Source organism: Typopeltis vanoorti, chromosome 21, assembly GCF_054136105.1.
Source record: "Typopeltis vanoorti isolate ZY-2024b chromosome 21, IOZ_Tvanoo_1.0, whole genome shotgun sequence".
Classification (NCBI taxonomy): domain Eukaryota; kingdom Metazoa; phylum Arthropoda; class Arachnida; order Uropygi; family Thelyphonidae; genus Typopeltis; species Typopeltis vanoorti.
The window spans coordinates 49,579,095-49,594,142 of NC_143569.1; the positions used below are offsets into that span (position 1 = coordinate 49,579,095).

Below are 15,048 nucleotides of genomic sequence, written 5' to 3' on the forward strand. Positions count from 1 at the left end.
TACATTAAATATAATATAATACTTTGGAGCATCTAAATTAGAAAATAATTTAAGTTTTTAAAATTAATCCAGAAGGAAATATTATAGTAGTTTGAGCATTTATAGAAAGACTATTATTATTATTATTATTATTATTATTATTATTATTATTATTATTATTATTATTATTATTATTATTATTATTGTGTCTTAAAAATTTTAAGATACAATAATAATATTCACAAAAAGTTAATACTGAGATGTTGAAAGCTTTTTCTCAATATGAGAAAGAAACGAAGCGAGCCAAGTATAGGATTTTTACATTGCTACACCAACGAAGAATTCTTTCTCATACATTTTTCTTTCATAAAACATAAATAATAAAATTCAATAAACTGCATGTCACAAACGCAGTTGGGGAATAAACGTTATTCAGTAGTAAGAAAAACTAGGAAAATACTAGTTTCGCGTATATTGAACTGTTGCTGAATCTTAAGTGCGAACCATTTTTCTATACATTTAAACACTATACTTTTTTGAATGACATAATCACGTAATCACAAGAAAGATATTTATTTAACCAAATATTTCGGTCTGGAAATAGCAGACCATCGTCGGTGGTATTACAAGAACAGTTTAAAAAATATACAAGCTAGAATACTAACAATAGATCGTTGAAATTAGAACATGCCGCGTGATGTTATATCACTAAGTATGAAACGAAATATTTTGAAGTAGAAACATGATTGAATTTGCTATTAAAAAAAAAAAAAAAAAAATTAATGAGTAATCTTGATTAGGCTTTCCCAGATTTTTGATATAGATATGCAGTCATTACGATTCAGGTTGGGATGATGGAGCAAGGCCTCCACGCTTTCCTTGAACAAACGTTCGAACCTATAACGGGATCTATGTAAGAGGCGCGTTTTGGACCAAAGGATGCTGTGGTCAGTTTCAATCCCGTGTTGAGCCAAACCAGACTTTTCAGGTTTATTGTGAAGAATGGATGATTGATGTTCTTGGATTCTTTTTTCAAGAGAACGTCCAGTCTGTCCAAAGTAAGAGAGATCACAGTTGCAAGGAATTTGATAAACTCCAGGAAGAGATAAAGTTGAGCGTTTGTCTTTAGGAGAAGGAAAATGAGAAGACAATTTGTTAATAGGAGAATACGTAGCTGTTAAATCATATTTCTTCAAAATTCTTGCGATAGGTTCTGAAATACCGGAGATATAAGGAATAGGTACTCGACGTATTGAATCTTTGTTGTTTTGTGGAGGATTATAAGATGTAAGAAGACGTTGAATACTTTTTTCAGAAAAGCCATTGAGTTTCATGTGTTGCTGGATAGTAGAAAGTTCTTTCTGTAGATAATCAAAAGTAGAACAATTAGTTTTGGCTCTTTTGATGAGACATTTCAAGGAAAGCGTGGAGGCCTTGCTCCATCATCCCAACCTGAATCGTAATGACTGCATATCTATATCAAAAATCTGGGAAAGCCTAATCAAGATTACTCATTAATTTTTTTTTTTTTTTTTTTTTTAATAGCAAATTCAATCATGTTTCTACTTCAAAATATTTCGTTTCATACTTAGTGATATAACATCACGCGGCATGTTCTAATTTCAACGATCTATTGTTAGTATTCTAGCTTGTATATTTTTTAAACTGTTCTTGTAATACCACCGACGATGGTCTGCTATTTCCAGACCGAAATATTTGGTTAAATAAATATCTTTCTTGTGATTACGTGATTATATCATTCAGTCTTACGTCGCAAGTATCCTTAAAACAACAAATACTATACTTTTTTATGTGTAAAAATATTGCAATTGCGGAACTTCACACGTTTTGAAACTACCAATACGTATGACAATCCGAGTTTCGAACATTTCAACGCTTGTGTTTTCTTATACATTAAATTGTTGGCAGTAAGCCAGCCTTATGAGGACTGGCTTAAAGGGGCGAAGCAAGAATGCTTTTCATCTTCCCCGTCATCTGTAGAGGACAGTGTAGGGATAAGGTGGTGTTATTGAGCAAATAAAGCTCTGATCATGGCAGGAGGTAACAGCAATAGCCGAACCTGTTCGAAATTCATTGGCTACAGCATTGCCATCCATTACCCTCCAAGGGTATGGGATTGAATGAATCAATCACCGACTGTTTAAGTAAAGGTGATATCTCAAAAAATCGGACGATCTCTAGGCCACTCCATAGTGGGCGAAAGACCGTCCAAATCTCCGCGTTGGTTCCACTCAGGGAAACCCACCACCGAGCAGAACCGCTCAAATTCTGAAGAAAATAATTCACCGACAAAGCCCCTCACCGGAGAACACCTTCCCCGGAGAATCAAATTGCTCCCTTAAGGCAAAAACCTCAAGAGAGCAAACTCTCGAAACTCATTATCCAAGGGGGTAACAGCAACAGCCGAACCTCAGTTAAACTTCATTGGTTCAGCATTTCCATCCGTTACCCTCCAAGGGCATTAATGAATCAATCACCGACTGTTTAAGTAAAGGTGATATCTCAAAAAACCGGACGATCTCTAGGCCACTCCATAGTGGGCGAAAGACCGTCCTAATCTCAGCGTTGGTTCCACTCAGTGACGGGCTCCCCGACCACCGAACAGAACCGCTCAAATTCCGAAGAAAATAATTCACCGACAAAGCCCCTCAGCGGGCCGTGCCGGAGAACACCTTCCCCGGAGACTCAAATTGCTCCCTTAAGGCAAAAACCTTAAGAGAGCGAACTCAAAAACTCATCGCCGAAGGGGGTAACAGCAACAGCCGAACCTCAGTTAAACTTCATTGGTACAGCATTGCATTGTTGCCATCCATTACCTCCAAGGGCATTAATGAATCAATTAATGAATCACCGACTATGTAAGTAAAGGTGAAATCTCAAAAATACGGACGATCTCTAGGCCACTCATTCGTGGGCGAAAGACCGTCCAAATCTCCGCGTTGGTTCTACTCAGTGAAACTCGACCACCGAGCAGAACCGCTGATTCCGAAGAAAATAATTCACCGGCAAGTACCCCTCAGCGGGCCGTGCCGGAGAACACTTTCCCCGGTAACTCAATGGCTCCCTTAGGGCAAAACCTAAGAGAGCGAACTCATTAACCCAGGATAACAGCAACAGCCGATCTCAGTTAAGCTTCATTGGTTCAGCATTGCCATCCGTTACCCTATATGTATGGGCATCTCATATAAAATCAATCACCGCAACTCACGGTCGATTGATCACCCAAACCTCTCGCCTCAGTAAGCCAGCCTTATCCTTATAAGGATAAGGACTGGCTTAAAGGGGCGAAGCAAGAATGCTTTTCATCTTCCCCGTTATCTGTACAGGACAGTGTAGGGATAAGGTGTTATTGAGCCATTAAAGCTCTGATCATGGCAGGAGGGTAACAGCAATGGCCGAGCCTCAGTTAGAACTTCATTGGCTACAGCATTGCCATCCATTACCCTCTCAGTAAGCCAGCAACATCGAAGTTTACTGTTTAGAATCTACAGATGCAAGATATTTTATGGTGTCTTTTATAAAATCGGTTTTAGCCATTCCTGAATGACTCTGATAATAAAAATATGTACCCAAGTATATAAAGGAAGGATAGCCAAGATTTATTTTTAGAAAATACATTACAAGAAAAATATTTTCCATCCTTCTTTTTAAGAAAGGGGAAGGTACTGAACAGTTTTTATTTTTTGAATTTTATACTATATGAAAATATTAATATTTTTAAAGCTTTACAGAATTTAAAAGAGGTGCTTTAGCATATTAAGTACTTCTCTTCTAGCTACGTTTGCACCTTTGCTGATATATTTGCTTGCGAAGTTTTCTCAGGCACACATTTTATAAAACTCAGGAATTTCGAAAAACGTTTTCGAAAGACATAAGATGGACATAAGCAATGCTGATGCCCACAGGCTAAGATTTAATATAATCTAAATTTGAAAAAAAAAAAAAAAAGATCTGAAGTGGAAATTATGAAAATTATTTTTTCAGAGTTTCTAGGGAATTATAAACAACAACACTTAATAAATAAAATTATTTATGAGTGTGTAAGTAATTTATAACTTGGAAAAAATAATAATTTAGTAAGTTATTTTTCTTAATATTACATCTTGGCATTATTTAACCTTACAGTATGCAGTTTTCGGAATCGGATTATTAAAAAAAATGTAACGGTATTTATTTTGCTCACAACTCACTGTGCTGTAATGATAATTAAAAGCCAACACTATCTGATGATGACCTCATCTTCAAACTACAGTGAAGAATTTATTTAATGAATAGCAAATGTATACTATTAGCGACTGATCTTTCGGTCATTTGCTTTCCCTAGACAGCACAAGACGTTTATTTTCGCATTAATTATCCTTCTCTCGCAGTGCAACTTTCCTCGAGTCTCTTTGCCGGCTGAAGTTATTTCGATCCATCATGAGTAATTTGCGGTCGGCACTTTGTACTCGGGTGTCGTAACTATTGTTTCTTTTCTTTGCGTACCCACAGGGTATCCATTAGTAAACACTAAGGAAAAACACACGCCATACTTAAAGCACATACTAATGGAATAAGCTAAGTTTTACTTTACCGTCAATAAGGTAGTAACGATGTTGACACCCTTCCTCGTCTTCGCACGTCTCAGAGCAGTCGCAAACAGCATCGCATACGTTAGCTTTAGAAATACATCTCGAGTTTGCACAACGAAATTCCTCGCTTGTGCAGTCTCGACCTGGAAATAATAGTTTGTTATTTGTTTGGGATTTGTGACATAATCAAAAGATTAGAATGAATAACTAAATATTTTAGTTCATCAGTGAAAACATTTCATTTAATGGATGTAAAAGGGTTGCATGAAAGGCAATGCAGAAACTACAAATAAATATCATATAATCCACGAAATTTAAAGCATTCCACGAAGATGAATGTCGAACCTGAAAAGAAGCAAATAGGGGAAAAAAAAAAACTTTTTGCCCTTGTAAAATATTATACTTTATGAATACTTGCGCATGCGTTGAACACAACGTTTTAAGTGACTTTATATACTATCCTGTTATATAATGTTTTTAGCCAACATTGTTCTCTAACTTACAATGTTGTTCTCTGGCAAGTATTGTCTCAAATTTACAATATTTTATCTTCATTTAAATTTTGCAATATAAAATCAAATATTCCTTGTCTGTCTTAAGCAGTCATTACCTAAATATAACTTTCAACGTGTATATATTTCAGGTTATGGAAATTATTTTTTAAAATTGTTGAATTATTAATCTCTTTATAATAATCATTATCTCTAACATTAAACCTACAGATATCTCTAAAATGGTGTGGAAAAAAAAAAAAAAAAATATATATATATATATATATATATATAAATTAAAATAGGAAATTATTTTTAAGTTTTAAAAAAATAATAATTTATATTACATAGATTTTTTATAATCATTATCAAATTATATCATAATAAATATAAACCTGAAATTAGAATTTGAAAATATTTACTGCTAGCCTGTGTAGCTCAGTGGATGTGGCGTTTGCCAACCACGGCGCTTGGCCGCACGAAGGAAGGCTTGGTTTCGAGTCTAGTCGGCGACTAGAGGAAATTTTTCTAAGCCTTTTTTCGACCGGTTCCCGAGTTAGTCGATCTCTGGCACGGGCAAGCAGGTTTTTCCTCCCGGAAACTCGGGTTTTCGTCCTGTAAACTCAAGAAAATCGACCGTAGAACCCACATTATTTCAGACATTAAATATATTGTGTTAGGGTTAATAATAGGGACCCCAATAAATATTAGGGACCACGAGATGGCGGTACATTTGAGCCGTCTCTCTTCACTGAGTACCGCTTAATTAGTGATAGCCTTGGGCCATCTATCTCTGATTGGTACCAGTGGAGATTGAACTGCCCACTCAGTCTCCAAAAGTTAGATAGGGCTAAATGGCCTCGCCTACTCCCCGTATACGGGAATAGAAAGGCGTAGCTGATTTTTTATTTTTTTATTTTATTTTATTTTTTTTTAAATATTTACTGCTATCTATTTTAACTTTTAACAGCGGTATGTGTTAATTATTATAAAAATCTGATGGTGTTAAAAAGTGACAACATGCAGATATTTTAAATTCATATATATATATGAACACACACACACACACACACATATATATATATATATATGTGTGTGTGTGTGTGTGTGTGTGTGTGTGGAGGAGACTCATCACAGTGACCCCACTTAAGTGGGAGAAGCTGCAGAAGAAGAAGAAGAGATGTGTGTATATATATATATTAAAGATACCAAGCAATTTTATAAACTAGGTTTATATATATATAGATATATATGTATGTTCTTTCAAATAGTTGTTCTTTTTTACATCATCAATTATAAATATTTTATGATCATAATAATTTATTTTGTATAATAGTTATGAGATCAAATGCTAGGAATGATACATTTTTGTAATGAACTTGAATGAAAAAAAACACATTTTGCTAGTTTAAATAAGTGACAAAATAAACGTAATTAGTAAAATTATTACAGGGGAACGTGAAATGTGAAATAACTTTTTCTAAAGGAATTATTTATAATTTCTTTAGAAAATCTAAATAAATAAATAAATAAATAAAATCAATTGGTGAATATGAAAAAACAGCTATAAAGAAAATGAGATTAGGAAAAACCGCAGATTTATTAACAGTATGTAATATTTGCTGATTTTCATAAACATTGCAAAAATATCAAATCTACTGGCTTTATTAAGGCATCATGTTTACACAGTGTACACACTATACACCATATTTTAAATAGGATAGAATTTTATTTAAAAAAATAAAATAAAATTTATAACATATTATATTATAGGCAGAACTGTATGGTTTAAACTGTAAAAGAGTGCAGAAAGCGGATAATTGTGTTTGCTCGTAAGCCGTACAATGAATTTTAGAAGCATGCTATCACAAGTAAAAGATAAATTATTTCAATAAATAAATATTAATAAGGATAGCTAGATTAGTTGTCAATGTCAAATAATCTTTCCGGCCTACCATAATAACTGTATTTCGAGTTCCGCAGCATTCTTTTCTTTTAAATTCTAAAAACACAGAAATATGCTAATATTTCTATTAGCTCAAATTATAACAGAAGGTCAATACGTATATTGCAAACATTTTCTGTCTAGTGCTTCGCTCCTTTAAAAGTGAGCAGTAGAGCTTGAAAAGAAAAAGAAAATACAAAAAAAAAGAAAGGAAACAGACGCTTAGACAATGGATACACATGAAAATTTAAAACGCTTTTATTTTCATTCTTTCTACTTTTGAGCCGACTGTAAATTATCGTGCGAGAATGTGTCGCACATTGAGCTGTTTTTATTTCCTTAGCGTCTTTAATAATATATGATTTTATTTCGTTCGTTTATATACGAATTACTTAGAATGAACTTTTCTAGGTCTCTCCTTTAATCCAAAGATTTTCTTTGTTTTATTACTTATTGATAAATAGTTTTATGATAGTGTTTATACCAAGTGACAACAAGTCTCAATAAGTGTTGAGAACAGATACTTCAAAATTCTTCTAGATAAGAGAACCATATAGATGTTACATCGAATCTCATTATAGCAAAAGAGGAAAGGAATATTAAATGTAAGATGAAGAACGGAATGAATGAGACAACCGAAGAGTTTCATATATAGAATGATAGAATACATCTAGAAATTCATTAAAAAAAATGATTTTTTTTTTATGAATTTGCATCAGAGTATAATAAGTGATTTGAAATAAAGAAATGTTAGGACGGAAAATATTAATAAATCCTATACAAGACATAAGACAAAAGAGAGAATAATATTTATAAATATGTAGCATTAGAAATCATAGGAGAAATGGGCTGCCGAGTTTAAACGTGACCATACCAGATTTGAAGATGATCCACGTGATCAAAGCGTGTAACAACACCAGAAATCATTGATTAAGTGTACGATATGGTATTGGATCACCGGAGAGACCATAGGCATTTCAAAAGAACGTATAGGATATATTTTGCATGAAGAATTGCATATGAAAAAGCTTTGCGCAAGATGGGTGCCGCGCTTGCTCACAGTAGATCAAAAACGCACTCGCATGAAAATCTCGGAACAGTGCTTGGAGCGTTTTAACAAGAATAAAATGATTTTGTGCATCGATTTATTACTATGGATGAGACTTGGATGGAATCCAAGTCTCATCGGTTCCATCAGCAGGAAAGGTCATGGCATCGGTGTTTTAGGATGCTAAAGGCATTTTGTTTATTACTTATCTTGAAAAGGGGTAAATAATAACCGGGGAATATTATTCCGATCTTTTAACAGACTACAGGAAAAAAATCTTGAGAAAAGACACGGCCGGTTTGCAGAAGAAAAAAACCATCTTTCATCAGGACAATGCACCGGCCAACAGAGGTGTTTTGGCAATGGGAAAATTAAGGGATCTGCACTATGAATTCTTGAAATATTCACCCTATTACAAAGATTTGGTGACTTCTATCTCTTCCCAAAACTAAAACTCTTCCTCGCTGGTCAGCGTTTTTCGTCGAATCAAGGTGATTGCAGCTGTAGAGAGGTATTTTGCAGATCTTACTGAGAACCACTACAAGACGGGATAATGGCCCAGGAACATAGCTGGAATAAATGTATTATTCTTAAGGGAGGTTATGTTGAAAAATGAAAATATTTTGAAATTATAAATTCGTATTTTCATTGTTAGGCCGAGAACTTTTCAGACCATCCTCGTAATTGAAAGAATGTAAAAGGTTGCATATTCATGACAGGAGAAATGCGTAGACATTCTCAGAAACTCCCATTCTGTCTGCCTGACCGTTATAAATAGATGTTGTTTTTCACAGTCAAGTTTCCTTATTAAATGACATCAGCCCCAATAACGTTTCAGGTATTAGGTATAATTAATTACCAAAAAAAAAAAAAAAAAGCAAGTGATAGAAACGCCTCACTGGAGAGTCTCAGTTTTCAGTAGTGTGTATAATATTGCAAAGAGTGCAATAATTAATTTTTCATACTTTATTTAATACCTAACTTTATAACTAAGATGAAAAGCCAAACGGCTTTTTTTTTCTGGCGAAGTTAATTAAATTAAGGGGATAAAAATCCCTTATTATTTTACAACCAGTATGTGAAACTCTAAGATCGAAAACTACGATCTAAGAGTTTCATGCCGAAGAACTATCGGCGAATCCAAGCGTAAGTGACCACCTGGTTGTACAACAGCAAGGCAACTCCTTGCAAAGGTGGAGAAAGCTCCCTCACTATCCTTGATATTTCACAATGTAAAAACACACAGCTCCTAGGAAATCTAATACTGCTTTACATTATGAGGAGAGGTCACTACCCAGACCGATTTCAACCTTTTTTGAGGTCTCATCAGTGAGTAGCTAACTTTATATTTTGAATTATGGGTTATCAATTATATTTTCGAATAAAAATATACATACGTTTGTGTCATTTGTGCTACACAGTTACGAATGAATAATAGAAAATTCAATTTAAAAAATTCACTCATAACATTAATTGAGCACACACACACACACACACAATATTTTATTTAAATTAGAGAAAAATGTTATATATACAGTTTAATTCGTCTGCATGGTTTAGTGGACAATCGGGCCAGTCGTCACACCAAAGTGACATATGCGCTCTTCGACCATCCTCGCATTCTACAAAATGCTCTAAAAATGAAAATAAAGAAAGTTATTCTTCTTCTTAAATATTCAGTTTCTCAATTTTTAAAATACATAATAAAAATAGCTAATACATATTAAAAGTTCTCATTAAATGAACAATTTGTAGCATTAAAATACCAGATTTAACGTATTACTTTAGTGTTACTAACAAGTGTTTTTGTGACATGTTTTAATTCGTAGAAATTTCAAACTTATAACTAAAAAATGTTTTAATCTGTTCCCACTTTCCATCCCCTTGGCGACATTTAAAAAAATAACATTTAAAAAATTATCCCCTACTGACATTGCAAATTTAGAGATATTTGTCTTGTTAAACAATTACAAACCAGGACCTATCCAATAAAAGCAAGAAAATTTGAACTCGGGCTCTTGCGCGCATGCGTGATATTATATTGGTCTAGAATTAGTTCATTTACTATAAAGCGACTGCTAAATAGTTTTTTTTTTCTTTTTTTTATTATAATGCGATTCACGTCTTCATTCAGTGACTTATTAAAATAGTTTATTGCCTTTTATCCGAATTATTTTCTGGAAAAATGAAATTTGAAAGTTTTAAAATTCATTATATATCGGCGAAAAATTCATTCGATCAATCAACCACCTACATCTTTCCCAGTCAGCTACGTAATTGAACTGGAAAGTCAGCGGAAGTTAAAGAGAGTGTACGGGAATAAAACTAAATCTAATTGGAAAGAAAAATCTAGGATGCTACTGATGAAAACAAATCAAAGCGAGGTTGTATTTGAATCTCTTAAGTTTATTAAAATTGATTTTCTTATAATAATTTTCCAAATGACTAGAATACAAAATTAGTTCAAGAAAAAGATGGAAAATATTTTTTTCATTTTAGGAAAATATAAATACAATACTTTCCTTATTGTCTATGGAGTATTGCAATTTAATATTTATCGAAAACACTGGATAATATCGAGCAACTCCAACAAAAATGATGGGAAAGATTTATTTGAATGCGCTAAAATTGAAGTTTAATATCCATATTCAATAAATTCTGCAAATTATGAAGATTTTTAAAAAGAAAATAAAAAGGTAACAGCGTTTTTTTTTAATATTATATAGAAAATACAAACATGAGTATAATGAAAAGAATTGTTGAAATCTTTATTTTAGTGACGTTAAATAGACAGCAATAGGTGATATTAAAGATCACATTCTTATTTTATAGCCAAAGATGAAAATAAGGACTTTCAAAGTTTTCAAAATTAACGTGAGAATACAGGTGTCAGAATCAGAGTTGCCTTAGCTTACACTGGCGTCTTCTATAAGCGCTATATGATTAAGGTTTCCCTTGGCTTGACAGCTGTTTCAAACAGTTGGGTCGCATCAGAGACTATGCAGTAGCTTCGAACTAATCAGTGCCTGTCTAAACGGGTCACTGTCTGGATCTGGAAACGCCACCCGAATCTCGGCGCGGTGACAGTAGTTGCCACAACCAGAGGCAAGTACTGTCACGGTGATAAGCGTTAGCTTGACGAAGCGGGCAAGATAGGAAAAGAAATACATTATTAAAACGTTCCGAAAACTTGGAACTTATCCAATATCCAAGTAACTGACACGTAATTAGTGCCCGAAAGTGTCACTGTCTGGCACTGCTTTGGGCTCAGCGAATGGCAGACAACCAGTTTAAGGACTATAGATAGTAAACAAATCTTAGTCCTTATAAGGACTGGCTTAAAGGGTATATATTAATTATTACCGCATCTCACGGTCGATCAATTCACTGCCTCATAACCTTCCTAGTAAACAAAGCCTTATCCTTATAAGGAGTGGCTTAAAGGGACGAAGCAACAATGCTTTCCATCTTTCCCGTTATCTGTAGAGGAAAGTGTAGGGATAAGATGTTATTGTTGAGCTATTAAAGCTCTGATCATGGTAGGAGGGTAACAGCAATAGCCGAGCCTCAGTTAGAATTTCATTGGCTACAGCACTGCCATCCATCACCCTCCCAGGGTTTCATCAATCAATCCGGGATCCTCTATGTCTGTATTGATCATATAGTCCTTATAAGGACTGGCTTAAAGGGGCGAAGCAAGAATGCTTTTCATCTTCCCCGTTATCTGTAGAGGACAGTGTAGGGATAAGGTGTTATTGAGCTATTAAAGCTCTGATCATGGCAGGAGGGCATTAAACACCAACTTGCATTGAAATTATAAGAATGTTATTTAATTAATTATTTGGTGTTTACACACGCAGACATGCATATAAATTAAATGTAAATAACAAAATAAAATTTAATATTAGTTTATTTTGTAATTTAGTTTTTCTATTATGTATCTCAAAGGTTCTTTATTAATTTTGCTATGAATGGTCGTGATCAAGCAGGTGTGGTCCATTCACTGTACCAGGGTATGATAAAATTACGCTTCGTGGGATTCACATAAAATATAGCTGGAAGACGGCCACATAGCCTACTAAATTTAGAATACGTTCATAATTTTTAAAACTAAATGCTATTTAATATTAAATTGATATACAAATATTTCATTGTCTCTAATTTTCACAATATCCATTAGTAATATAGGCTCATAAGATTCTTCTGTTTCTCTGTTTGGAAAAAAATATAAAATAAATAAAAGACTACCTGTTAAAAACCTCGATGGTCTGCAAACATATATGCCTTTCCCATTCAATTTATCTACCAAAGAAGACTTACAGAGACAATTTGTTTATATACTATTCCAAAGCTTTTTAGAGTCCTCACCCTCAATGGTGTGAAATGGGAAAAGAACCAAATATTTATTTATTTTTTTAAGAAACTATGCATGTGGATATTGAGATCTAGTGAACAAAAACATTAATTTGTATTTGATTGAAAAAAGTTTTTTTTTTTATTCTTTTTTATTTTCTCCTACTTTTCTCTTTTCCTTAAGTTAAAATGATCATACATTTATTTTTTTTCCGGTATAAACACTTTCTTTCTTTTGTTTTACCCGCTTTTTCTCGTTTCCTTAAGTTAAATTCAATTATTTTTTTATTTATTAGTAATCGTTTAGTCGAAATGTTTATTACTTAAATAAAACCAATGCCCTAGTTTACATGCAGTTTTAATTTAATTTAATTTTATTATTTTCCGCGTCTGCCTATAAATTTCTACATGATTGTCTAAACATTTTCAAGAGCATCATTGTGATTTGCGAATAATCAATGTTATTTTCGTAGATGTGTTTCATAATTTCGTTTAAGAAATGGCATTTCTAGTTCAAGTATTCTGAAAAACAAACTAATATGTTTCTAAGGTAGAAACATATCTCCCTTTAGCTTCATGACGATGCAGTTCTACAGAATTACACATCAATACTGATTGGAGTAGTTTGATTTGTGTATCGTTGTTGGACTTCTAAACGATGAGATTAGATCCTGTCGCCCAACTATTTCAGTTATATACTTCTGTCTGGCTATCCTATTTAAGTTAAGTTCGAAGAAAATCCTTTCCTTAAAATGCACCTTCATAATAATGAAATTCGGACTAGAAGTCACGGATCAATGGATCTGGTCGCTTTATAACTCCGATGCAAAGAATCCAATCTTGATATCACGAACACACAATCTAATTTGAAGAAAATAAAATTCAAAACGACATAATCTCTCCCAGAGTCGTGATTTATTAGTTACTCCAAAGAAAATATTTGCAATGTGCTAAAATATGTCAACAAAACAAAAGCTGCCGTGTCTGTCTTCGACTAATATTACTATACAAAATTCGATAATATAAAGTCTTGTCCACCCTCTCTTAAAAACTAGATGAGAACGATTCATATTTTTATTATGATAAGTGACACCACTAAAAAATAAATAAGTCGAAATTTTCGTTTCTGTTAATGCGAGTTGGCCGAAAAACATTTTACGAAGAATCTGTGGTTTCTTTTAGAGTAAATTTGAGACCACAATTTTTAAATTTCTTTAGGAAAATCCATTATCTTTAAAGTCATGTGTGTCTGAGTCATTTGCATATAATAGTATGAAATAAAAACATTGCTTAATTAATATTCTATAATATCTGCCCAGCGAGATTTCAACATAATAGGCTTTCATTGTCATATTTTAATCCCAGTATTCGTAACAATGCATTAACTTGCACAATGGGAAAAACATTTTATATTAAAAATGCTAATAAATAATTTGAAGATCTCAGTAAATTTAAAAGTTAGACTTAATCTCATGTGTTGCTTGAGTCATTGCAAAAGAAAACGTAATTACTTTTCAAATCGAAGACTAAAAATATTGCAAGCATAAGTATTAATCTTTCTGACTTTATTTAGTCTATCATTATATTTAAATAATCTAATAAGCCATGCCGTTTCCAATTAGTGTATTATTTCATAAAAAAAGTATATTCCGTAAATTAAACGACAAACAGCGTCGTCGAAAAAGCGAGTGACCTGAGTACTAGCCTTAGTTTTTTGAACTGTGATTCTCACAAATTCAACTGTCTTCTGTGAAAGTGTGATTTATTATTGTAAACAGACAAATGGACTTGGAAATATACAGCAAAGACCATAACATTGGAACCCATACTGTGAGCTTGCAATAACTGTCCTGAGTGTAGAGAAGACTAGGAATATATAGTATGGGGGTTAGGAGTCATAGATCTAGGTAACTGCATTAAGGTAAATCAGGATTTATGGATTGAAATACAAGATAGTTGTATAAGAGGTGTATGGACAGCAAACATGAGCAGGGGCCGACCTAATATACACACGTGTAGAACTAAGGAGACCCATCTCCCACTAGCAACTAACCAACTATACCTCTCTCTCCTTTAAAAATGTATGCGCAAAGAAATTAATACGATAAAAAAAACAATAAACCAAAAGTAACCAGTAAAACATTTATTTGGATTAATTATAATTTGTCCGTTTGGATATATTAAAACTTGTCGTAATTCATAGTGAAATGAAGAGTATTATTATACATTATGGACGATATAGCGAGTAATTTAACCGATTTTTTTTCTTTTATACCAGTTGCATCTCTAAAGGGATTAGCGCCGTTGTTATTTGTGTGAGGTAATCAACTTCAGTTGTGGAGACTAACACGGTCCATTATCACAAAGAAGATATTTGTCGATTTTGATTGATCCAATGATTGCGTAATTACTTCGTAGGTAATTGAAGTCTGCTTTACTTTTGACACAAGCGAGATGAATATTTATAAAGGGAAAGATGCATCAACAGAATTAAATATCCTTGCTTCTTTCACATTACTTGTTATCTAGAGTAATAGGAAATTCATCTTCTTCAAAACCAGGCGATCACAATGCATACATTCATTATGTAGCAAAGATGCATCTTTTAATGAAGTAGGCGGGAAGGAAACTGCGTAATCA

At 33.3% G+C, this 15,048-nt stretch overlaps 1 protein-coding gene across 1 annotated transcript in view; it reads right to left on the bottom strand.

Annotated features, from left to right (window-relative positions):
• The window catches only part of LOC150094841 (G protein-coupled receptor GRL101-like), a 186,431-nt gene that overhangs the window by 99,905 nt on the left and 71,478 nt on the right, over positions 1 to 15,048 (bottom strand). The window contains exons 6-7 of the mRNA XM_090411676.1: positions 9,591 to 9,689; positions 4,574 to 4,714 (exon numbers count right to left, since the gene is read on the bottom strand). Of these exons, the coding sequence (XP_090267802.1) occupies positions 4,574 to 4,714; positions 9,591 to 9,689 (240 nt within the window). The remainder of the gene's footprint in view (positions 1 to 4,573; positions 4,715 to 9,590; positions 9,690 to 15,048) is intronic.